Here is a 23,501-nt window from a genome sequence, read left to right as displayed (position 1 = left end):
GTCGGCAACTCTTTCACTGTTGGTACTTTCGTTACCTTATCAGGCACCCGTAACTGAGCAGCCTTATGAAGGCTCCAAGATACTGGTAGTCGGTACCTAGGCGGTACTTTGGTTAAAAATCCTTGTTATGCGGGCAAAATCTGGCCCAATGTATCGCTTTCCCTTGGTGATGGCTCCTGGTATCTCAGGAGTTGCAAAATCGTCATGTAAATGATTATCTGACAATCAACCTCCAGTTATTTCGCTGTGCGTACTAAGGCTATCAGGCAAATAGATGAATCAAGAATAGTAGTAAATTTTTCGTGGTTCTGCCTGGCTCGCCAACAAGTGCAAGTGTTTATCAACCATACAAGAAACAAAATAGAGGCCACTATTACTGTATGCAGAGATCAGTCCTCTGGATTATCAATTTAGAGAGCAATATACCATTTATCACCTCAAACCTCTGGCCAAAACATCCCCTCTAACCAAACAACCTGCCTCCACCACCGTTCACATCGCCCCAGCATCTCCTTACTCCTGTCACCACCTTCACTTCCCCTCGCAAGCTCATCAACCAGCTCACCAATCTCATCCACAAAATCCTTGAATTCCTCGCTCGTCCAATTGGGAATAAACATCTCTCTCAACGCACCCCCATCCTCATCCCCACGCTTCTCAGCATTGGCCATATTCTTCTCCATGACCCCTCGCGCAAAACACCAGGCCTTGAAATAGCACACTTCCGTGGCCCACAACACCACCAACCCTTCCAACAGGGTCACTCCACTCGACCCCGCGGAGAGGAACAAATCCGCATAGGCATGTGTCGCTTCGCTCGGGCCGAAGGTCGTTTCGCCGGGTGGTGGGACGGTCAGATTGAGATTGTATTGAGTAGCGACGGTCTCGAAGAAGGTGAGTTCGCGGCGGATGTTCAGAAGGGCGGAAGTGAGGAGCGAGAGGATCCGGGATTCGAGAGGTTCGGAAGAGGAATCTGAGGTGCCGGTGGTGGGTGCGGTATACGGAAGACGGATTTTTGAGAGTAACAGGCCGATGAAACGGATGTAGGATTGTGCGTAGAGACGGTCCTGAGAGAGCCAGGCTGAGAGTGTGCCTTTGGAGAGAGTGGAGGTGCCGGCGGCGTGGAGGAAGGGGTGGGTGGTTGAGGTGTGAAGGTTGGAGGGGGTGAGGGCAAGGAGATGGGTTGTTAAGGCGTCCATTCCGCTTGTGTTGACCCGACGGTGGTGACGGTGATGGTGATGGTGATGGTAATGGTAGTGGTGTCAGTAGTAAGTTATTTGTGAGGGGTTGAAGCAAAGGTGATGATGTGGTGGGGCACAATGGGGATTGTGGAGAAGATCGGCGACAATGACTACTAAATTAGGATTGTGCATGAGGCATCAGATCCCATGCAGTAATTAGAACCACCTGTTGATGATTGTAAATGCCTTCTACAACAATTCGATTTGCTTCTGTTAGCAAGAATACCCTTCCCAATCGTGGGTTGCGCATCGCGCTAGTAGTATGAGATTGGCGCGATCCTACTGTGCTTTGACCCCTCCCATCAACAGCCCTGCCGGGTAACTGACTACTACTACCGATTGGCTACTTGGTAGTGGCCGTCCCAACGAATGATCGACCGGATTCTTATATGAAGCAGGGGTGTTCGTTTAGTACTTGTTAGGCATGGCATCCCCCATCCTCATCCGGGCATTCCTGCTTGTTACTTAAGTCATACCTAGTACCCAGTAGCACTCCCTTCATTTCTCCTCCTAACTTCATTCCTTGTCCTTTTGCACGAGCAAAAACCGATACAACTAAAGATCAGGCGTTTCCAGTCGACATCTTCTACGAGATCGTTTCTCGAGGCGCCCGTGACTTGTCCAGCAAAGATAAAATCGCAAAGCTTCTTCGTGAAAGTGACCTCAACCTGATTTCTAACAACTCTATGACTAATTTTGAATTTCTTGAGAACGAATATTGCGGATACTCTATTTAGTTTAAGTGAGTGGTGCAAACTCCGCTCGATAGGGCATACTACGAGACAGAAATCCAAGGGCTTATCACAGAATGTCAGAGGACAAAACGTACAATGCAAGACATGATATACTCAATCCCTGAGCAATGAATGGTTCTTCATCCAATTGATTGAGGCTGCGTATGATATTTTTTTGATTAAGGTTCTTGTCGGATTAACTGATGTTGATCAGTGCAGAAGTTCAGGAAGCCTTCACCTATGCCGGCTTTGGTGACGCTGGAGAGAATCCAGGACAACAAAGACGGTCATAGATAGATGAAAACATGTGTAGTAATTCTATATCAGAAAACTGAAGATGCTGCAAAACCTCACAAGCATCAGGTTCGATCAACTTGACAGAAAATCTTATAGCAGCTCACAAACAAGTTCTATGGCAGCCACCATCTACAAAGTACTGATCAGATGAAGTATCTTTGGCCTGCCAACCTGACGACCTTACATATACACTAACTTGTACAGTGATCAGTATAGAGATGATTATCAATACTATTGCAAAGCAGGAGATGGGCCGGTATTCTGTAAACATACTAGAGAACTCAACCTTCGGAGAAAAACAGTGCTAAGCTAGCAAGTCTACTCCTTCTTCACCCCAAGCAGACTAGCGACAAGGACCTCCATCGTATACCGTGCATCATTCCCCGCATTATGCAAGTACCAGCCCATCATGTCCAGCTCCGCCAGCACGCCTCCCAAGGACCGCACCGACGTCTCCCCTCGAAGCATCCGGAACACCTCCGCCGTGTCCACTCGGTCGCGAAATCCTTCCACGTCCACCCCAATTTGTTTGAGATACTTGACATCCTGGGATAGGCTGTGCCCCACTAGCACGAGACGACGACTCATTGCATCGCCCAACCGTAGGAATGATCGCACCACATCCCCCAAATCCCGTTGCAACACCCACTCACTCTCTCCAAACTGGAACATAGCGGGACAACCCGCCACAAAGTCATGGTTCACAATATGGCCGTATTCCTTTACACGTAGATGCCGGGATTGAATGCGGGACCGCCACTCCTTGCCCTTCTCATCCGGCGGGATCCCCACCAGACTCAGCATGTCCAGCGTCGACACTCCAACCTCTGTTATCTGCGCATGACAACGCTCATTCGACTCTATGTCGATGCTGATGAATACAGGCTCTCTCCAAAACGGGTGTGGTGCCGCCTTGGTGACATCTAGCGTCTGTACCGTGGGGACCGCGCCTGGCGAATCCCAGATGAGCATCTCTGCTTCCTCATCGGCGTCTTCCACTGGATGCAGGCCGAAGTAGCGCTGCATTCGGCGAATCATATTCTGCGTGTTGTACTCGTGCATCGCACGCATCATCTGTTTCTGCTTAGAGCTTTTCTTCTTGTTTCGGATAGCGTCAATGGCATGCTCCATCATTGTTTCAAACGCGGCATATTCCTCGTTCATATCTCCCTCGGCGGAGTAGCTGTGCTCCGTTGGCGCAGAAATCCGCCCCTCAAGACGGTCCTTGGTCTCACGTGAAGTACTGTGACCAGCATAGATAGGCTGGGGGTATTCATCTTTGAAGGTCAGGATGAACCCGGCTGACACGTCGGTTGAAAGAGACAATCCGCACTTCATTTCACGGTTGATCTCCTGGAAGAAATTATTGACTTCACTAGTGGGAGTGAGCAGTACGCATTTAGATCCGAGGGAAGGAGGCGCGTGGATGTAATATCTTCCGCTTGTCAGTTCAGAGATGAAAGTAGCTATGGCAGTCACTTACATGTCCCATGGACGGTTCCAGAATTTACCTGCGTCAAAGAAGCGGTTGGACACCTGTTTGCTCAGGTCCCCTTTGATATTCTTGTAAGGATACCTGGCGATGGCCAGCAGGGGACTGAATTGACCGTTAGAGGGTCTAATAGGCAGGGTTTCAAGATTAGGCTTCTCTTCTTGAAGTGAAGAAGGCAATCCTGGTGAGGAATGATGGCCCTCTAGGGGGGGCTCTTGAATGATCTGAGCTGCCTCCTGGCTAGTGGGAACCGAGGGTTTGGTTTCCTCTCCTGTATGCTTGGAGTAGTCTGTCTCAGGTGCCGTGGGCCGGTCGGGCGAGTCAGACACAGGACGTCGGCCAGTATCTATCTTGAGAAGGGCCTCATCCTGCGCAAAGAGCAGTCCCAACCGTTCTTCTGGACTCATTGGAATTGATGGAACGATTTGAGAACGCAGTACTGAGATCGATTGTCAGAACGGTGAAAAAGAAGGGTTAGGTAAGTAAGGAAAGAGAAGAGCAGGGAAAGGAGAAAGGAGAAGGAACTGGGCGTTGGTTGACAAACGGTGGTGGTGCAGACGGTAGTGCAAAGTCCCCCCAAATTCATATTCACTGGTCAATGAACCAATCATATGGGAAGACAATTAGAAATAAGTAGGTTAGATCTTGACATTCCCTTTTTTTTTTTTTTTTTGTTTTAGCGGATAGATGCATGGTGAATAATGGGCATAGGGAGGAGTGTCGCGTGAAAATACATAGAGGTTACTATTCGTTAGGTGGAGCTACTCTGATATACTTTGTTCACCCGATGTAAACAAGATACTACGGGGGTGTCTACTCTCGTCCCACTCGGTACCCTGGCTGACTGGAGCATCCTCTCAACATCAACAGGCGTAATTTAGTAACCACAGTTCAACAATGCAGCGTTGCCGGCGGGAATTAAAGTAAAAAAGAGAGGTATATCCATGTTGTGCAGTGACCTGTCACCCTCCGGAACAACAATTCGCCGGGCTCCGGTATCCGCGGTGGTTCCAAATTCCGGCTGCAACTGGCCAGCAACTCAGCCGGACCCATCCATTCATGATCATTCACATCGCATCCATCTATCTATCTAATTACCTTGCTTTTCACCCCCCGCCCTTCTGTGGCTCTATTTCCTTTTGTTTCATTCTCCCTTCTTCTTACTTCTGCTCCATATTTTGCCTCAGCTTGCAGGCCCTGGTCTGTCAAGCTCCCCCCATGTAAAAGTGCGGACCAGTCCCTCTTCCTGGCCGCACCCTTCTCCATGGTGCCGTCCGGCCACCTCTGACCATCTCTCCGCCCGTTCCTTCAACGCTGCCTCCGTCGCTCCCTCCATCGCTCCCTCCATCACCACTTCGCATTCTTATACATTATCTGTCTACTTGTTGGATGGCATGGCGGACTACCACGACGCCGGCGGCCTAATCCTCGACGGCCCCTTTGATCCCGACGCCCAGGCCACCGTCACCGACTACATTGACTACACCGAATACCTTCCCGCTGACCTGATTCGTTCCCTGACACTCATCCGCGGCCTTGACGAACGCTATCTGGAAGCTACCCAGACCGTCCATGATCTCACCAAGGCCTATGGCCAGCTGCCGAACCTCCCCCCCGACGTGCGCCCCGATGCGCGTACCCTGCGCAAGGATATCTCCGCCCAGCTCGATCGCGCCATAAACGCGCGTGAATCGGCCTATGCAGAGGCCTGTCGTCTCTACGATGTGATTGATCGCCATTTCAACCGATTGGACAGCATCAAACAGAAGCTCGAAGCTCTCCCCAAACCCGCGTCGCGCGAACCCACCCCTCCACCACAACCCCTCGCAACCACCAAACGAAGCCGATCGACTAAAAAGGCCGACGAGGCTGCCGGCCCACCCACCACTACGCGCATCACCTTGCGTCTAGATAGCCACGATACCTCTCGCGCGACGACCGCGCCCAAATCGCGCACACGCCGATCCCTCATCTCTGCCGAGCATCTGGCCGACTTGCATCCCGATTCGCCCATAGCCAGCACGGAGCATTCCGATGTGGAAGCGGATACCAAAGTGGCGCCCTCGGAGTCGCCTGCAGAGCCGGCAGCTGCACCGACCAAGAAAGAGAAAGCCAATCGGCGATCGCGGGTCTCCGGGCTGGCCCAAGCCGGTGCCCAGGGGCCTACGGCTCCAGCCATATCGACCAGCAATGCGTTGGCGATGCTCAAGCCACCTCCAGAAGATGCTAAACCTGGAAGTGAGGACATGCCATGGCTGCGCCTGACTGAATGGGAAATGACCAAGTTGCGCAAGAAGATGAAGAAAAACGCTGTCTGGCAACCCAGCGAGGTCATGATTCATCGTGAACTAGCCTTGCGTGGCCGCGGCTGGGAAGCTTACCGGGCGGCAAAAGCACAGGCCGAGGCCGCGGGTACTGAATTCTTGGACTGTGACGATATCATGAACACGTACGTTCCTGGCAAGCTGACCAAACGCAGCGAGGCAACCGGCGACACTGAGGTCACGTTTGAGACCAAACTTAGCAATCGCGGCATGAAACTCAACGAGGCCAAGAAGCTCAAGCGGGAGAACCAGGCCCGGGAGCAGGCCGCTGCTGCTGCTGCTGCCGCCGCCGCCGCAGCACAAGAACAAACAGCCAAAGATGCAGGCCAGTCAGAAGTGGTACCCAAAGAGATCTCACCCAAAGAAATTTCACCGAAGGAGAACCCATCCAAAGAGGCCCCGCCCAAAGAGGTCATACCCAAAGAGATCTCTACTTCTAGTGCCCAGGATGCTTCAGCCGTGAGCAAGCCCAGTCGTACAACGAAGAAAAGAAAACTCGAAGAGGTGATACCCCCAGAGGCACCCATTGCTCCTCCTGCTCCTTCTCCCTCAGCCTCGTCTGCCCCTTCGGCTTCTACTGCTCCCTCCACGTCCGTTACTACCTCAGTGTCTGTCCCTCCCTCAGTGTCCGCTGCACCCTCTCCTTCTGGTGATCCTACTACCTCAATTGTAACCTTCTCGTCTGCCGGTCCTTCTGCACCTGCCCCCCCTATTCCTGCTCTAACGCCCGCTCCTCCTGCTGCTCCCGCTGCTCCAGCTATTTCTCCTGAATCTACTGTTTCCCCTGCTCCGCTTGTCCCCGCTACCACTGCTGCTGCTGTTGCGCCTGCGGAAGCTGAACCCCGTTCTTCGCTCCGAAGTGCGACCAAACGCCGCCGAACTAGCAAAGAATCCCTCACTCCCGTTGACACAGATACTACCATCCCCGAAGTATCTACAACTGCAGCCCCCCCTATTCCGGTTGCGGAAACTTCCGAGTCACAGAAACCTTCCTTACCTTTGTCTCCAACTGGATCCAAACGCTCTATCCCGCAACCCGCAGCCGTGGCTGCAGCCGCAAAAGCAGCTACGCCCACGCCGCCGGTCACTCGACCTCCCTCTCGCCGCTCGGCCGCTTTGTCACTAGAACCAACGGCCAATGCTAGCGTCGTTGCAACTACCACTAAACGCGAACTTCGCCAAAAGAGCGCGACACCCGCCCGAAGGACCCCAGTTCCGGAAACCGCCCGAGCCACCAGTGTGAGTGCTCCCAATCGCAAGCGGAAACGTCCAGCACCGGGTCCTGTGTCTTCAGGCCAAGATGGCGGCGCCGCGGTTAGCTATGGTCGCCGCAAAGCAAAGCCTGGGAAGAAACGGATCGGAACGCGTGAGGTTGGGCTTAAAGACGGAACCTTGGCACGCGAGGATATTCGAATTGACGAGGACGGGGTACTCGAGGAAATTGATCCGAATGAACCGCGGTATTGCCTGTGCGGAGACGTGAGTTTCGGGACGATGATCTGCTGTGAGAACCAAGAAGTATGCCTTCTGCCTTTTCTACTTGACCTGGTGTAGCTAACGTGACTAGTGTGACCGCGAATGGTTCCATCTCGACTGCGTCGGCCTGTCAGAGGTCCCGAGTCGCACGGCAAAGTGGTACTGTCCAGACTGTCGTGTCAAATTCAACAAGGGTGCGGATGGAATTGTGAAGAATAATCCACGGAGATGAAGGTACGCCGTTGTGGCTGGCCATATTTCGGGGAGTGACTTTGTGGTGTATATGTGACGAGACCACGATTGGCAGCATGGCCCATTTTATGCACAGGGCTCAATTTTGTTCTCATAGTTCGTTATCTTGATTCGCAGCGTGGCGAAATGATTGATGGATGGTGTTGGGTGTCATTCGGTGTATACCAGCTTGAGGCAGTCGTCTCGCTTGTCCACCAGTTTCTTTCTTATTGTACATGCCAGTATACTTTCTAAGTAGGCAACCATGATCGCCCCGTTGTCCTCTTGAGTTCGGTATATTTCACTCCTCCGCAACTGTTCTTACGCAGCTCGACAATCTCCTGAATCTGCCTAACAACTAAAGCTCTTCTGCGCAGTTCATTCACGTGCTCGCGCATCGCTCAGCTGGCTCATCCTTTAGCCGGCCTGGGCGCGTCGAGTCGAATAGATTCTTCCACGCTGATAGACTCCGACTTTCACCAATTATCTCCACCTTGACCCTCAAGACCGACCGGTTTGTCCACCAACCAGCATACCCTTAACCAGCTTATAGCGTGGGGGTACCATCCCTGCAGCCCACCTAACTCGGCGTTCGTTCCGAACGCCGACTCTACTCAGACACACCTACGCTATCGCAAAAATGCACATCTCATACATCTCGGAAACCGCTGTATTCACAATGACAATCTATATGATACATTCAACTAAGCAATATCCGGCAACGACTTCTCAACCTCCAGGGCATCCTTGATCTTCTCCGCCACGGCCTCCGCCTGCTCGGTAGTCAACCGACCCAGCGGCCGGCGCGGGAATCCACCGTATCCGTAGTAACTCTGGATAGCACTCTTCGTGCCGGGGATAGCCGCCTTGGTAAGAACCCAATCGGCCTTGCTCAACAACTCCTGGGTCTCCATAGCCTCCGTAAAGCGACCCGCGCTCCAGAGGTTAAAGATCTGCACACACAACTTAGGGATGACATTCGCGCCGCCAGCCAAGATCGCCGATCCTCCAGACGCCAACGTCTGCAGCGAGAAATCCGCAATACCACCAAACGCAACATATGGGTGGTTCGCCACCGTCTTGGTGTTGGGCACCTTGCGCTCCGCCGGAGCCAAAGGCGAGGGAGGTGTAATGGCATGCAAGGCGGACGCAACACGGGTCAGCTTTCCTGTGTTGGCGCAGGTGAACTTCGTGCCGACGATGTTCGGGTGCTGCGAGATACGGATGATGAGGTCCGAGTCCATGTCAATGCCTGCCACCGCGCCGGGGTAGTTGTAGAGGATGAGAGGGATGGGAGATCCGTCTGCCACGGCGGTGAAAAACTCGTAGAGGGTCTCGTCATTGCCCGTGGCGTAGCGGTAGTAGCTGGGGGGAACAATCAGGGCGTATTCGGCACCGGCTTCGGCGGACTCCTTGCAGAGGTCAATGGTGCCTCGGATGGATTGTTCGCTGGCACCGGCGATGACGGGGACGTTGGAGAATCCGGCTTCCACGAGCGCGGTGCGGGTTTCGCTGATCACGGTCTTGCGCTCGGCGCGGGTGAGGTGCACGGCTTCACCGTTCGAGCCCATGCAGACCAGTCCGACGAGACCAGCTTTGGCGAGGCGGACGGCATGGTGGCGGATGGTGGGGACGTCCAGGTCTTCGGTCGAGGGGTCGAAGAAGGTCATGGTTGGAGCGTAAACTCCGGGGCGGAGCGGGGTGGGAGACATTCTGTTGCTTTGCTGTTAGTTTGGTATCGGTTTGGGAGTTGAGTGGTGTATGTACTTGATTGATTATATATGAGTATATCGGGAGATATAATCAATTGATGGGATGGATGTGTTGGGAGGCAGTGGTTGGCACTGTCCATCCTGCGATGATTTATATAGAAGAACCCCCCCTCATGTTTACCCCGCGTGCCTTGCCGTACCGTTTTGGTATCATCCCACGTCCCCACCGTCTCGGATGAATTTCTCCACCAATCAGAGGCGCACGGTAGCAGACTGGCCTCTTTGGTCGGTATCAAACGCCGACAGCAGCTGTCATGCAGTGGGAAAGTACCAGTACAGCAGCATGCCAGGCATAGAAATCGGGGGTTTCCTGAGTACAGAATACTCGAGTCATGGTCCTCCGTAAGATACTGTTCGACCCCATAGCCATCCAAGGGATTGTCGCATCGTGTATATCTTCCACCATTGATGCAATCCCTTCGTATAGCACGACCAGCCATCGGCTAATGACCCCGCAGAAACCCGGTCCAGCAGGTTCTCTTATAAGACCGCCAGCCCACTAAACCAGCAGGTTTCTCTTCTTCCGTCATCTTCTCAACCCCCGTAAACCTTTTCCTCGGGTAGCTTCACACAGCAGCAATCACAATGGCTCCCCCTGATGTGTTGATGGTACGCCCTTCTCTCTATTTCCCCCCAATTTGCCCACTAACCAGGAACACAGGTAGGAACAGGCGAGTACACGACCGGCTACGTCGGCGGTGCTGCCTCGACCTCCGACAAGAAAGTGGGTGTCGTGGGTCTGACACTCTTTGACCTGCGTCGTCGCGGAAAAGTGGGCAATCTGAGCATGGTGGGCGTATCTGGATCCAAGTTTCCCGGAATCCGTAAGACATCCTCCTGAAGCCTCTACCACTCAATTGCCGCTTCAAAACTAATCAGAAGAAATTCAGGCGCACACCTCCAGAAAAACATCTCCGAAGTCTACAACAACCTCGACGTCTCCTTCTCCTCCTTCCCCGCCGATAACACCAGCGACCCAGAAGCCTACAAAGCCGCTATTGACGCTCTCCCCGCAGGCTCCGCAATCACCATCTTCACCCCCGACCCAACTCACTACCCCATTGCTTTGTACGCCATTCAGCGCAAGATTCACGTCTTGATCACCAAGCCCGCCACCCAACTCCTCCGCGACCACCTTGACCTTCTCACCGAATCCCGCAAACACAATGTCGTTGTCTACATCGAGCACCACAAGCGCTTCGACCCGGCCTACAGTGATGCCCGTGCCAAGGCCTCCAAGCTTGGAGACTTCAACTACTTCTACAGCTACATGAGTCAGCCGAAGAGTCAGCTGGAGACTTTCAAGGCGTGGGCTGGCAAGGATTCCGATATCTCTTACTACTTGAACAGCCACCATGTGGATGTTTGTGAGAGTATGGTGCCAGACTATGTCCCCATTAAGGTAACGGCCAGTGCGGCTACGGGAACGGCGGTCGAGTTGGGCTGTGTCAATGAGACGGAGGATACAATTACCTTGCTTGTGGAATGGAAGAAGAAGGATGGGTCGAGGACGGCCACGGGTATCTATACGGCCAGTTGGACGGCGCCGCAGAGGGCAGGCGTACACTCGAACCAGTACTTCCATTGTATGTTATTTCCATTTTATTCGCCTTCGCATTCCCTGGGGATTATTGGGGATTGTGCTGACAGACACAGATATGGGGTCGAAGGGCGAAATCCGTGTTAACCAGGCTAAGCGTGGCTATGATGTCACAGAGGATGAGTCTGGACTGTCTTGGATTAACCCGTACGTTTTCTTTTACAGAGAGGGATTGGACTTGTACTGACTAACTGGTGCGTAGGTTCTACATGAAGTATGCCCCCGATGAGGAGGGCAACTTCGGTGGCCAGACTGGTTACGGATACATCAGTTTCGAAAAGTTCATTGACGCCGTCACGGCTGTCAATGAGGGCCGGTTGACGCTCGACCAACTGGATGCGAGACCCATCCCGACCCTGCAAAACACAGTTGCCACGACAGCTATCCTGCATGCGGGACGCATCTCGCTGGATGAGAAGCGCTCGGTCGAGATTGTGTCTGAGGATGGGAAGTGGGAGCTGAAGTAGATACCTTATTATAGAGACCTGTATGTATTTGCATGGTTATGCATGCCTGTATGAATGTCATTGATTCCGGTCAATCTATTGCGGTGAACATGCAGGTCTGCGTCAACAGTTCACCAGAACCTTAAAGTTGCAGTGGCGTTCGCCCCTTAGCCTTTGTGGATAAGATAGGGGGACCCATGGATGGGACGTCCAAATCGAGGGGTTCATTACCCCAGTCCGTGGAATCTTTGTTCAGGCGGCAGTTATTGAGGCTATGCCCTAGAAGGTCGCACAGACATATAAGCACTAATTTGACGGGGGGAGTCGAGACAACCATTGTAGGTAGGTAAATTAAAAAACTTTCAATTATCTTACGTCTAATGAACGAATGTCAATCACACAAGTCATGATGGTGGTTGACAGCACTCCCTCCTGCCCGGCCAACTGGCAGAGTGGGCCAGACCGTGAAGGATTGACAACCCCACGGGGGCGGGAAGGAGATGGGATGGAGTCGATCCCTGAATCGGGGGCTCGAAGACAAAGGGTTGCATTTTCAATTTCCGGCATGCACGGACGGGGGATGAATATGTAGACATGAAAGGAGGCCTCAAAATAGTGGGTTGGTATTCAGACTAAGGGTGACTATGCCCTCATCACATATGTGTTTACCTGGATCAAACACCCCCGCTGATACAATTGTGGTATGTAGGAGCTCGAGACAATCCTCTCATCAGGCATCCAGGTCGATGCCAGACCCCCTGAAGGAAGTATAATCCCCGCCCACCATCCATTCCATGCAGGCCTTACGGATGCCCTAATTGACAAGGGGGGGCAACAATGGCAGTCACAAAGGAAAAATATCCACAGCAGCGACTAAGCATGCGATCATCAAACCAGAGAAAAAGAAAAAAATAAGTCTCAGCAGAAATTGAAGCCCGCCACCAGCCAGTGGGAGGCGGGCCAATCAAGGGCCTGGACCGGGTCGGGGCTGATCGGGCTGGGGGGCAAATGGCGCTCACCGCCCGGCCGGCGGGCCTCCCTTTTCCTCGCTCGATCCCCATTCATTAATCCCATCTTTGCTGGCAGTAGTGTTGTTTTTCTTTTTCATGCAGTCGTTAGGTCTTGGGGGGTAATTCTTTTGGGTGCTTCTTATACATCTGATTCAGTCGACTTTCCTTTCTTCCTTCCTTCTTTCCTTTTCTCACCCGAACTCTCACCCCCTCCCGCACTCGTTTTTTGGGCTTACTATCGTCTATCTACTATCTGTCGGTGTCCCTTATCAGGAGTTTTTTGTTGATCGGATCGGTCCTTTTCCTGATCGCCCAGGCTGCTGTCCTGTCGAATTTTCTCCTTACCTACGCCGTTCAGCCTCTCAATACCGGCCTATATCCCCTATTGACGCACCGCACATTTCTTCCTTGACCAGCGCCATACCCTTGCGTCTGGCCCCTGAGGGTGTGTCTCAGCCGCGGGAAGGGGATTTACTCCGTTCCCATACTATATCAATCTACCGAGGACGCTCTGTCCTAGCTGCCCCCCGCGTGGCTCTCCTTAATTGCGATTGCCACTGTGACATCGATCGCCGTCATGGCTCCACGAGATCCCAGCACGCTTCCTTCTAGACGACGCCCCTCCCTCTCCCTCCGCACTCGGCCCCGGACTGCTACAGTATCGACCGTTCAAACGACCGAAGCAGAACATGATATATGGCACGGGCTGTCGGTCGTAGATTCCGGAGATGATGATGATGATGGCCAGGTACTGGAGGACATGAACCATTTCCCCGAACCTGTTCCTAAGCGCCGCGGGGCCAAGAGCTTCTCTAGCTTACGCCATCCTGTGGATGGCCTGCGCGCCTTGGGCCGTCGCCTCTCGGTGACGCTCCGCAGCAAATCGTCTAGACATTCAGTGCAACCACAACATGGGACTACGAGGAATTCCTGGTGTAACGAAACAAGCATCGATCGTCGGTCGTCCCTCAACGGTGTCTCGGGGCTCCATGATTTCTATGCTCACACCGCTGCCGCCGTCCCCGGCTATGGCCTGGAGCCACCCGTCTTCCCGAACGACATCTATGCGGGAGCGGCAGCTCGCGCTGCAGCTGCAGCTCAAAATGACCAGGCAAGGGCTTTGCGGGATGGTATCAAGCTGTCCGATGCGAAGCTGACCCAGGACTCGGAAAGTGGCATTGGTATCGATTTGCGCGATCGGTCGGAGCTGTCTGATCCAGCCCTGGCTATTCTGCGTATTGATCCAGTCGCCTACCTTCCTCCTGAGGTCATGTCGCAGGTGTTCTCTTACCTTGACCCCGAGTCTCTCATGCAGTCTGAACTTGTTTCTCATGCTTGGAGTGAGCAGGCCTCCTCCAGACACATTTGGCGGCATGTATTCCGCCATGCCTACGGACACCACCTTAGCGGACGTCCACACAAGAAGAGACAGTCTGCGGGTGTGGGTAAGGCCCACCCTAACCAGGACTGGAAGAGGATGTTCCTTGTTCGACGTGCCTTGGAGCATCGGTGGAAGGAAGGCAAGGCTGCCGCCATCTATCTTCACGGGCACAAGGACAGTGTATACTGTGCTCAGTTTGATGAGTATGTTTCTCCCTGATAATGTCTTGTATGCATGATTGTTTTCTAATAACATCCCAGGGACAAAATCATCACCGGCTCTCGTGATCGGACCATCCGCGTGTGGGACGCCCACTACCCTTGGCCATGCCGGAAGATCATAGGCCCTCCCCCCGGGGATGTCTCCGGCATTGGCCCGGTCAACAACTCGGCGCAGCAATCAGCCGGAAAGCCGCCTTTTCTTACAATCTATCCCCCTCCCACGCGCTCTGCGGGGATCATGGCTCCAGCTGAACAAAGCGCGGACTACCACAGCGCCTCTATCCTCTGCCTCCAGTTTGACGAAGATATTATGGTCACTGGATCGTCTGATTTTACCTGCATTGTGTGGGATATCAAAAATGATTACAAGCCGATTCGTCGCCTGGTGGGCCACCAGGCGGGGGTGCTGGATGTCTGCTTTGATGACCGGTACATTGTGTCCTGCTCCAAGGATACTACTATTTGTGTCTGGGATCGCCACACCGGAGCCCTTGTCAAGAAGCTCCTTGGCCACCGAGGACCGGTGAATGCTGTCCAGCTGCGCGGCGATCTCGTCGTGTCTGCTAGTGGAGACGGCGTCGCCAAGCTCTGGAACATCACGTCCGGACTGTGTGTCAAGGAGTTTCCAAGCAAGGACCGTGGATTGGCGTGTGTCGAGTTTAGCGACGATGCTCGAACCATCCTGACTGGCGGCAACGATCAAGTAATTTATCAGTTCGACGCCAACACCGGTGAGATGGTCAAAGAACTGAAGGGTCATGAGAGCCTGGTTCGGTCGCTGCACCTGGACAGTATGAACCAGCGAATTGTCAGTGGTAGCTACGACATGAGTGTCAAGGTGTTTGACGCTCAGAGCGGAGAGCTATCCATTGATCTTCCGGGCTGGACGACGAGCTGGATGCTCAGCGTCAAGTCCGATTATCGGCGCATTGTGGCTACCAGCCAAGATTCTCGCGCTGTTATAATGGATTTTGGATACGGGTTAGATGGCATAGACTTGCTACAAGAGTAAATCGTCTGGTTAGACCTTGCTATTATCTGTTCTGTTTGCATGGAAAAGTGTTCTTGGCTGCGGAGGAGTTTTTGGATATTTGGGTTCTTTTCTTGGGTTAATTATCAGGGACATACATTTGGCTAGCGATAGAGATTTACATACACTTGCTCTAATACATTTGTTCCCCTTGGGATGAAGATTTGCTTAAAATAGCCTACTTCGGGTAGCCAAGATCCTGAGGTCGGGTCAGGCGTTCGCCATTTGCAACAGTCCCAATTTTTAGGCCTGAGGTATCGATAGATCGGGGAGGCTACCGTTGCGATTGGCCGAAAGGGGCTTAGCGTCTGCAGTCCCGTGGGTTTTGTCGACAGCAACAAAACATCCCCTCGCTGGACTTGGCCTTTGTTTTCCCTCGAGATAAACAAGAGTGATCCAGCGCTCCAGGGAGATTCCCTTTGTTACTTTCCCCTATCTTATCCCTCTTCGATCTCTGCACACCTCTGCGGAATCCTGCATTCCAACTTTCCCGAAGTTCAGCCCTTCCCTACTCTACCCCACCATGTCCGAATCCAGGTTCGTTGGGCATTCTCTGCCTCTGTATAGGAGGCCTTGTTTTATTTTCGTGCACCGATGGCTAACATCCCTGGGTAATAGACAAGAGCTGCTAGCATGGATCAACAACCTGCTGCAGTTGAACATGACCAAGGTTGAGCAGTGCGGTACTGGGTAGGAACCTCCCTGACAAAGGTGTAAATCTGCTTGCAACAGATGCCTTGACTACGCCTTCAATGAACAATGCAATGCATTCGAGGCTAGATACTGATAAAACTGATTCTATAGTGCCGCTCTGTGCCAGATCTTCGATTCGATATTCAGTGAGTTGGCGTGGCAAGCCCCTTTTTTCTCCGCCTGCGCATGTGGCTTACTGGTCTCTCTTCTAGTGGACGTCCCCATGTCTCGCGTCAAGTTCAGCGTCAACACCGAATACGCTTACCTCCAGAACTTCAAAGTCCTCCAAAGTACGCCCTCCTGACCAGTTGTGGTGGGGATCCTGTTTCTGTTAACGCAGGCCTGCCCTAGACGTCTTCGCGAAGCACCAGGTGGACAAGCCAATTCCGGTGGAATCTCTTACGAAATGCCGTATGCAGGACAACCTTGAGTTCCTCCAATGGACGAAGAAGTACTGGGACCAGCACTACCCGGGCGGTGAATACGATGCGGTCGCTCGTCGCAAGGCCTCTGGCGCCCCCGCTGCTGCCGCGAGTGCTTCTCGTGCCGGTGCAAGCTCCGCGGGTGCCGCGCGCCGTGGAACCACGCCCACCATTGGCGGCGCTGGCCGTCCCCGTGTCGCTGGTGCAAGCGCCGCCAACGTGTCTGCCCTCCAGCAGGAGATTGCTACGCAGAAGGAGGCCATTGCTGGTTTGGAGAAGGAGAGGGACTTCTACTTCGCCAAGTTGCGTGACATTGAGCTGCTGCTGCAGAGCGCCATTGAGGCCGATCCGGAGATGGAGAAGGACGAAGACTCCCTGGTGAAGCACATTCAGGGCATTCTGTACTCGACGGAGGTATGATTCTGCACTAGAGACGTGCTTGGTTGCACACAAGGGAAACTGCTCGTTTCGAGTCTGTTGCTAACTTACCTTGCAGGAGGGATTCGAGATTCCCGAAGCGGAGGGAGCCGCGGATGAACTGGAGACCTTCTAAGTTCATAACAATGTTGGTCCATTATTAATACCCCTTCATGTGTAGCACAAGCGTTCTCCAGTCGTCTTACGACATCTATGTCTTTAACTAGTTTTCCTTCCGTTTAGACCGTTGGTCCGACATGCAAGTAGGGTGAGGGGGAGTTGCCGGGTGAAAAGCCAGAAGGGTGATTGTCGATACGCAGGCCCTTTGTATAGTTGTGACAGAAAGCTCATTTCCTTCCTGTCTTGATAGGTAGCTGGAAGTGTTTTCATCCCCTAGTATGCGTTGGTACTAATAGACAGGATCTCACCACCCAAGAATAGGTTGAGATCCGAGTGCATGCCAGAACATGTATATTCTGTGCTTTGAGATCCGCTTGAGCAGATTGTCTCTTGTTCGGCAAGCCGGTGATCGATCTACCCCTATCTTCTCCGCGCCGGAGTGATCGCCAAGTAGTGTTGAGTGGGGTAGACTGATGCTGCGTACGGTATAGCCTACGCTCTCTTGAGCCTTCGGTACTCCGTACGCCGTGTAAATGCGATCTGGCCTGGCTACACAGTTCCAACTCGCTTCAGACCATGTCGGCATGCTCTATATTAGTGAAAAACGAGATCGCAGATATGAGAATTGATCCTTGATGGCCCATCGACACAGAAATAAGGACAAGCAGCGGAAGTTGTAGGTCCAGATCGAAAGACTCGGAGACCTTACTGAAACAATAAAGTGCTGCCTGGACATTCTTGTATTTTTTTTTTTTTTTTTTCCAATATGCTCATGTTTCCTAACTTACACCTCATGTGAAGATGTAAAGGAAAAGAGGGAAGAAGATAAACTTTGTACCCAACAACTTGCTTATTATATATAAGCTCGGTAGCTCTCTTCCCTGCTCGAACAGAGTGGTAGTAATGTTTACTGCGGATTCTAGTACGATTATATTAGAACGATGGCAGTGAGGATGTGATTCTCTGCCCTCGGGCTTGAACTGTAGTTGGACTTAATATTCGCTACTACAGAATAGCTCCCTCCTAACAAGATACTACTCGATGAAGTCTGTACGGCTATAGATAGAACAATACTCTTCCTTCCTGACCAACTGAATCATTATTGCTGTGTTCTGAGACATGATATTCGAGGCGACTCATTCCGTGCAATTAGGGGATTGGGGGATCTATTTTGGGAGAGGGGAGGGCGAAAAGGAGTAATCGGGGACAAAGGATATGGAAATAAATAAGTATATAGTTACACTCTCCCAGGCAGAACGGTTCGTGCGACACACAACTATTGACGATATTGAGATCTTTTGTTGTATGTGATGACACTGTCGGCCGAATCCGGCCCGGTTAGCAGTCGGATCCAGTCGGACTTCCATTGGGGTTCGAGAATTTCTACTTCGTGCCATTTGACCGGCATTTATATGAAAATAATGTCAGAATCCAAGACAACATTTACGGCAATCATCCACCTGTGTGTCGAATTGACAGCGAGGTCGATAATCTGACAATATGTATGTAACCTCCCGATCGGTCACCTGATCGTGTCTTGAGTGACGCTGACAGCCTGACAGTCGACATTGACAATCGGAGATACCCCCTAGATACTCCGTAGATAGATCACGATAAGTGGCAATAGTAGTGAACATTCCTCGAAGCTTCCACGACCGTTCTCGATGGGCGGACGGGAGATGAACATGACAGGAGCCGGGCGGCCTGCGATATAAATAGCGGGTTCGGGTGGGGTTCTGAGACACGGAAAAGAGACATACGTACGTACGTGTATTCATTCATTCACACCACACCGTACTCGGTTGGGTCTTGTTGGCCTGATTCCGGCAGCCACCAATATTTTTCTTCCTTTTTTTGACCCTTTCCCCCTTTGGTGGTGGTGGTGGTGGTGGTGGGAGGGGCATAAGCTGACTTGGGTGTGGGATTACTTTTTTCGGGATGATACAGTGAGAGTGAGCTTATGGAGTACATCGTGGTGCATCGCGTAGCTAATTAGTTCCTACGGAGTACGCATGAATGGAGGACGTTAATTCAGATGGGGCGTACCTTGCAGAGTGGGTGGTGGTGGTGACATTGCGGCGGCTAGTCCGTAGTAGTGGTTACGGGAGACGAGGTCCCTTGCGTGGGAACTGGGAACTGGGAACTGGGCAGAACTTCGGGAACAGGCCGTTGTGGGTGTCTTGTGTCTAGACTCCAGGCCGACTTTGCGTGGAGCAGATTAAATCACCTGTGTTCTCGATTAGATGATGCATGTGCCGTGTGGATGTTGTGCTGTTCCTAATCATTTGTGGTGTTGCTGTCGTTGGGGTCGAATTTCGGGCTTATCTACATATTCAGTACGGCATACGTAGGCCCTGGGCACTAGGCAATGAGCCTTGTTGGGTTCGTGGCTAGCGCATGCAGCATCAGCAATAGACAGGATTGCAATGGACTAATGGTGGTCTTTGTCCCTGTCTGCAGGGTTACCTGCATGCACGATGGCTCGGTATGGACATTAGTAGTCGTCCACACCCCCAGGTCCTGTTGGAGGAGTGGCCAGACGGCCCTCACACGAGTCACACGGGACGGAACCGTGGTTGGTGAGATATGATAGGCACTGGGATGATATTGCAGCCGGGTCTCTAATTAACGGGCGTGGTCTAGTTAGATTGTCTGTCCAGCGTAAACAAACATCTAATGAAACTTAGCGTCCGGCGTTTTAATAAACTCAGGCTTGGCTACCCCCCTTTCGGGCAGGGCGCCGGGCCAATGACGATAATTCGATGCCCCAATTCGGGTCGGGTCTATCGTACTGTACCGGTCATACGAGAATGCGTATGGACACCTGCATGCATGTCGGCCAGCGAGAACTGGTGGCACCAACCAGAGCAAAAGCAATGGTCAATTTATGTACATGGTGTATATGCATGTACGTAGAGAGGACTATCACGTACCCAGTACAAGGATGAGAGCTGCGGCTGCTACCATCTCCGGACGGGGTACATGGGAGCTGCAGCTCGACGGGCGAATCATGGCATTTTCGCGGTCGGGTATAATTCCCGTTTTTCCCGTCGCAAAATCTCGATCAGCCCAGGTAAGCGGAAGCAGGAATCATCTCATTATCATCTTTCCTACTTACGTGATCGCAGTCATGAATCAAGTGAGAAAGGCGCGTTGGCAGCCGAGTCCGTATTGGTGTGATACAAGACCGGGATGGGACGGTACGGCACCCACCGTGCCTTAGTGACGCTGCAGGTCTAAGACCCGGCGGTTGTTATTCTTAGGCCTGGCCTGATCGATGCTGCCCACGCGGGTCATTTACCACTACGACTGACTTGACGGACCGACTAGTCTAGCTTGTCTCGACCGTCTGTCTCTCTTGCTCGCTTGCTTTCCTTCCCTACCCTTTCTGTTTCTCACTTCCTTCGACCTGCCCATCTTCCCCCTCCCCTCATCGCCCTCGATCACCACCTTTTTACCCTAATCTACTCTTTTGCTCTTCTCTTCCCCTCCTGCCCTCTTTGCCCTCTCCCCACCTTCCTTTCCCCTTCCCCCCTTTCTCTTCTTCCCCCCTCAATTGTCCCCCGGAGGTAGCACGCAGGCAGCAGACGGGATCCTGTTGACGGGGAATCTTTTGACCACGTCCGCCATTTATCCAACACCCACCAACCCCGTGAGCGAGCGGAAAAACCCGTCTGGAGCGAATTGATGCCGTAACGGACCCAACCGAACCACGCAAACGAATTCTGGGCGGACCAAGCAGAGCCATCAAGAACGGTACCAGTCCCGGGGCCGGAACCTTGGTCTAAGCGTGGATCCTTGTCCCGGTGGGAGGGTCAACTGTGGAAACGGCATACAAATCCATCCAGTCATCACCACCTGGTACCTGACGGACCCTGAAGGGAAAGGGTGGTGATATTAATTCCTTCGACCGGCGCGCATTTCTCGCTCACTTCACTTGTTTGTTCGGCAAGTATGGATTAGAGACCCAGAGGCTTTGAGATTTTATCTACCTGCGCGGCCCGAAAACGGATAGTTCGATATAGAAAGAGAGAAAAAAAAATTGTGTCGCTGTCCTTTCTTCTTCTTTTGTCCTTTTCTTTGCAGGTATGTAATGGCAATTGCGATTTTGCGAGTTAGGTGGTGGGTGCGCTGCAGGTTGCTTCGATGCTGACGGGTGTCTTGCCCTCGTGAATAGATTTCTGTCTATGCCTTTCGGTCTTTCTTCTTCTTCTTCTCTTATTACTACTAGTTACTTGACTTTTGTCGGCTGTGTTTTCCAGCTGACGTCCGCTCCTTGGTATTCGCTACGATTTTGAGGCTTCTGATAGAAGTGGAAGCCCTTATCAGCTCAACTCTACCGCAGTCGCTCTTTCGACACTCGTTTAATTCATTCGCCCTCGGCGTCGCTCTTTCATCATCTTTTAGAAGTCGACTATCGTCTCTTTCTTTACGCTCATTGAGTCCGTTTTTACTATCCAGTCTCCATTGAACGACTTAATTACCACCCTCCTTTGCAGTCAGCATTCGTGTCGTGCAGGCAGACACCTTTCCTTCACTTCACAGTCTACCGCTCTACTTTCGAGACATTTGCTCACAGATCATTCTTTGATTATCGGCAAGTTGCGATTCACAATCGCCGCGCTTATTTCGCCAATATCCAGCAGAAAGCGCTTCAAACGACCAGGCGTGGATGTTACCAGGATGGCCCATCATGGCACAGGACACACTCGGTTTAATAGGGTGATGCGGAGGAAATATCAACTGGACTCAACATACTATAGCGAAACCGGGCAGATCCGCGACAATAACCATGATACTCCGGCAACCATGTCCCTCGAAACGGTCGTAGCTGGGTTGAAGAACGAGCAGATTCTGGACCCGAAGTTGCAAAAGCAAGAGGTGCATGACAGCCAAGAATTGCTCGAAAAGCGACAGCAATCCGACACCGCTACTGGGGATCAGACCACGGTGTCTGCGACTGTGATCAACGTGGTCGATGACAATTCGCAGACTAGCTCCGGTACATCGGCAACCGCCCCGACCACGATATCTGACGAGTCGACCGTGCCCGCAACAACTGGCCTGTCATCCGAGTTAGACTCCTTCAGCCTGTCACTTTCCGCTACGATCTCGGTTGAGGTACCCCTGACTGCTTCTCCTGCGTATTCCTCTCCCACCGCGGATACACCAGCAGTGACAAGTACACCTGAACCATCGTCCGCCCCGCCCTCGTCCGCCCCCACTTCATCGAAGACGTCGACTCCGTTGTTCGGCTTTACCGCAACACCTCTCCCTTCCTCAACATCTATCAAACCGTCAAGCGCGTCGTCCGACTCCAATACGAGTGCTACACAGAACGCCAGCCAAGTGACATCCTCTAGCTCCGGTGCTGTATTTGGCTACGGCTCTGAAACTACGGCGACGTCATCTGTGTCTCAGACAAGCTCCACAACGACATCCGTCTTCTCGTCCGAATCTACTTCAACTGACCCGTACTATGGCACCTGGGGTACAGCCTCAAACGGTGGGGCCGGAGGACTAGGGGGAACAGCTACTGGACAAGCTGCCTCGGAAACTTCATTCTCTTCGGGGAGCTCAGGGTCCAGCTCCAACTCCAGCTCTAGCTCCGGATCCGGGTCCGGGTCTGGGTCCCTTAGCACTCAGACCAAAGGCAAGATCGCCGGTGGCGTAGTCGGTGGTGTGGCTGCCGCTATGTTTGTGTTTGTGTTTGTCGTCTGGTTGCTCCGGCGCCGCAGGAAGAACATCCTACCCCCGTCCGGGGATGCACTTCCTGAGCCGGACACGACTGGAACTGCCGAAGGATCTGTCCCACGCTCAGCGGAGATGGCATCGCGGCGGTCCAGCAATGACCCCCTGTTTACTGCCTCCTACTTTGCTCCCGCGTTCATGAAACGATGGCGCCAATCGCACATGACGACGCGCACCGATGATAGTACCCTCAGCTCTGAACCCAGCGAGCGCGGCTTCCAGAAGATCTCCGGTCGGAAAATCCCCTCAGTGCTGCAGTCAGGAGGGGACGGGTACGGCGGTGGCTTTGAGCCGGGATCGCCTACGGCATCTGAGCCTAGTACAATCTTTTCTCCAAGCTCGCCTGTTCAGCCACGGTCACCAGCGACGCAACCGCCTCTTACGACCCCGTATGGCATGCCGTTGGATGCCAGCTATACCCGAGAAGCGGAGGAATCAGGGGGGACGGTGGTGTTTCGACCATCGCCAGCCCGGACGCCAGTGACCGGGTCCGCCAGCGCCAGTCTATCCAACGAACCTGGTGCGCCGCGAATTGTCTCCCAGGTCATCGTACCGGGAGCTCTATCTCCAACGATGCCCAAGCGACCAGATGCGCTCGGCCGAAGCCATCCGAGCTTCGATGGCAGCCGCGGGAGTCGATTCACGGAGAGTATATGAGAGGTTCTGGGGAAGTGGGTATATACTTGGAGCTTTGTACATATGTGGAGGAGTTATAAATATGGCTTCCGGGTGGTGTCCCGGACTGGCCATGGTGATCACGTCTGGATTCTGTACTACTTGCTAGCCTGTTTCTTATGGATACCCCAATTCATTTCTTTCCATGTTCTGTTCGTGTGGGTCGTT

The 23,501-nt window shown here is 52.8% G+C and overlaps 8 protein-coding genes across 8 annotated transcripts; 5 read left to right on the top strand and 3 right to left on the bottom strand.

The window, feature by feature from the left end:
• Positions 1 to 280: 280 nt before the first annotated feature.
• BO80DRAFT_380578 (putative transcription regulator PAB1642) lies at positions 281 to 1,398 on the bottom strand. The gene is made up of 2 exons (XM_025716808.1): positions 427 to 1,398; positions 281 to 376 (listed from the first exon to the last, which is right to left on the bottom strand). Exon 1 carries the CDS (start codon positions 1,197 to 1,199, stop codon positions 438 to 440), a length of 762 nt encoding a protein of 253 aa, XP_025576064.1. The 5' UTR covers positions 1,200 to 1,398; the 3' UTR covers positions 281 to 376; positions 427 to 437.
• Positions 1,399 to 2,590: 1,192 nt separating this feature from the next.
• Positions 2,591 to 5,030, bottom strand: BO80DRAFT_493156 (QDE-2-interacting protein; the record flags this gene model as incomplete). The annotated part of the gene is made up of 3 exons (XM_025723800.1): positions 2,591 to 3,707; positions 3,756 to 4,161; positions 5,021 to 5,030. 3 exons carry the CDS (start codon positions 5,028 to 5,030, stop codon positions 2,591 to 2,593), a joined length of 1,533 nt encoding a protein of 510 aa, XP_025576063.1.
• Positions 4,825 to 8,077, top strand: BO80DRAFT_493155 (putative PHD finger domain protein). The gene is made up of 2 exons (XM_025723799.1): positions 4,825 to 7,606; positions 7,656 to 8,077. Exons 1-2 carry the CDS (start codon positions 5,159 to 5,161, stop codon positions 7,794 to 7,796), a joined length of 2,589 nt encoding a protein of 862 aa, XP_025576062.1. The 5' UTR covers positions 4,825 to 5,158; the 3' UTR covers positions 7,797 to 8,077.
• A 371-nt stretch (positions 8,078 to 8,448) lies between these two features.
• BO80DRAFT_464277 (dihydrodipicolinate synthase family protein) lies at positions 8,449 to 9,634 on the bottom strand. Its single transcript, XM_025722642.1, has 2 exons — positions 9,563 to 9,634; positions 8,449 to 9,508 (listed from the first exon to the last, which is right to left on the bottom strand). The coding sequence occupies exon 2, from the start codon at positions 9,505 to 9,507 to the stop codon at positions 8,500 to 8,502; it is 1,008 nt and encodes a 335-aa protein (XP_025576061.1). The 5' UTR covers position 9,508; positions 9,563 to 9,634; the 3' UTR covers positions 8,449 to 8,499.
• Positions 9,635 to 9,942: 308 nt separating this feature from the next.
• On the top strand, positions 9,943 to 11,705 carry BO80DRAFT_405580 (Gfo/Idh/MocA family protein). Its single transcript, XM_025717722.1, has 5 exons — positions 9,943 to 10,176; positions 10,229 to 10,391; positions 10,458 to 11,153; positions 11,224 to 11,314; positions 11,370 to 11,705. The coding sequence occupies exons 1-5, from the start codon at positions 10,153 to 10,155 to the stop codon at positions 11,632 to 11,634; spliced, it is 1,239 nt and encodes a 412-aa protein (XP_025576060.1). The 5' UTR covers positions 9,943 to 10,152; the 3' UTR covers positions 11,635 to 11,705.
• A 1,060-nt stretch (positions 11,706 to 12,765) lies between these two features.
• On the top strand, positions 12,766 to 15,410 carry BO80DRAFT_380562 (F-box/WD repeat-containing protein). The gene is made up of 2 exons (XM_025716807.1): positions 12,766 to 14,207; positions 14,265 to 15,410. The coding sequence occupies exons 1-2, from the start codon at positions 13,201 to 13,203 to the stop codon at positions 15,235 to 15,237; spliced, it is 1,980 nt and encodes a 659-aa protein (XP_025576059.1). The 5' UTR covers positions 12,766 to 13,200; the 3' UTR covers positions 15,238 to 15,410.
• Positions 15,411 to 15,606: 196 nt separating this feature from the next.
• On the top strand, positions 15,607 to 17,254 carry eb1 (microtubule-binding protein BIM1). Its single transcript, XM_025719319.1, has 6 exons — positions 15,607 to 15,792; positions 15,874 to 15,945; positions 16,060 to 16,094; positions 16,161 to 16,238; positions 16,300 to 16,784; positions 16,867 to 17,254. The coding sequence occupies exons 1-6, from the start codon at positions 15,779 to 15,781 to the stop codon at positions 16,921 to 16,923; spliced, it is 741 nt and encodes a 246-aa protein (XP_025576058.1). The 5' UTR covers positions 15,607 to 15,778; the 3' UTR covers positions 16,924 to 17,254.
• A 3,894-nt stretch (positions 17,255 to 21,148) lies between these two features.
• On the top strand, positions 21,149 to 23,373 carry BO80DRAFT_55953 (uncharacterized protein). Its single transcript, XM_025724602.1, has one exon. It carries the CDS (start codon positions 21,591 to 21,593, stop codon positions 23,313 to 23,315), a length of 1,725 nt encoding a protein of 574 aa, XP_025576057.1. The 5' UTR covers positions 21,149 to 21,590; the 3' UTR covers positions 23,316 to 23,373.
• Positions 23,374 to 23,501: the final 128 nt, after the last annotated feature.

This window comes from Aspergillus ibericus (assembly GCF_003184845.1).
Source record: "Aspergillus ibericus CBS 121593 unplaced genomic scaffold BO80scaffold_16, whole genome shotgun sequence".
NCBI classification, from domain to species: Eukaryota; Fungi; Ascomycota; class Eurotiomycetes; order Eurotiales; family Aspergillaceae; genus Aspergillus; species Aspergillus ibericus.
The sequence above is the reverse complement of the archived record's forward strand: the minus strand, read 5'-3'. Positions and strand labels throughout refer to the sequence as shown.

Excerpts from the sequence above, each read along its gene's own strand:
- BO80DRAFT_380578 (XM_025716808.1), bottom strand. The coding sequence starts at position 1,199 with ATGGACGCCTTAACAACCCATCTCCTTGCCCTCACCCCCTCCAACCTT.
- BO80DRAFT_493155 (XM_025723799.1), top strand. The coding sequence starts at position 5,159 with ATGGCGGACTACCACGACGCCGGCGGCCTAATCCTCGACGGCCCCTTT. Across the intron at positions 7,607-7,655 it reads TCTGCTGTGAGAACCAAGAA|TGTGACCGCGAATGGTTCCA; the intron begins GTATGCCTTCTG and ends TAACGTGACTAG.
- BO80DRAFT_464277 (XM_025722642.1), bottom strand. The coding sequence starts at position 9,507 with ATGTCTCCCACCCCGCTCCGCCCCGGAGTTTACGCTCCAACCATGACC.
- BO80DRAFT_405580 (XM_025717722.1), top strand. The coding sequence starts at position 10,153 with ATGGCTCCCCCTGATGTGTTGATG. Across the intron at positions 10,177-10,228 it reads CTCCCCCTGATGTGTTGATG|GTAGGAACAGGCGAGTACAC; the intron begins GTACGCCCTTCT and ends CCAGGAACACAG. Across the intron at positions 11,315-11,369 it reads GGACTGTCTTGGATTAACCC|GTTCTACATGAAGTATGCCC; the intron begins GTACGTTTTCTT and ends ACTGGTGCGTAG.
- BO80DRAFT_380562 (XM_025716807.1), top strand. The coding sequence starts at position 13,201 with ATGGCTCCACGAGATCCCAGCACGCTTCCTTCTAGACGACGCCCCTCC. Across the intron at positions 14,208-14,264 it reads TACTGTGCTCAGTTTGATGA|GGACAAAATCATCACCGGCT; the intron begins GTATGTTTCTCC and ends ATAACATCCCAG.
- eb1 (XM_025719319.1), top strand. Across the intron at positions 15,946-16,059 it reads GTTGAGCAGTGCGGTACTGG|TGCCGCTCTGTGCCAGATCT; the intron begins GTAGGAACCTCC and ends CTGATTCTATAG. Across the intron at positions 16,239-16,299 it reads GAACTTCAAAGTCCTCCAAA|ACGTCTTCGCGAAGCACCAG; the intron begins GTACGCCCTCCT and ends GGCCTGCCCTAG.
- BO80DRAFT_55953 (XM_025724602.1), top strand. The coding sequence starts at position 21,591 with ATGGCCCATCATGGCACAGGACACACTCGGTTTAATAGGGTGATGCGG.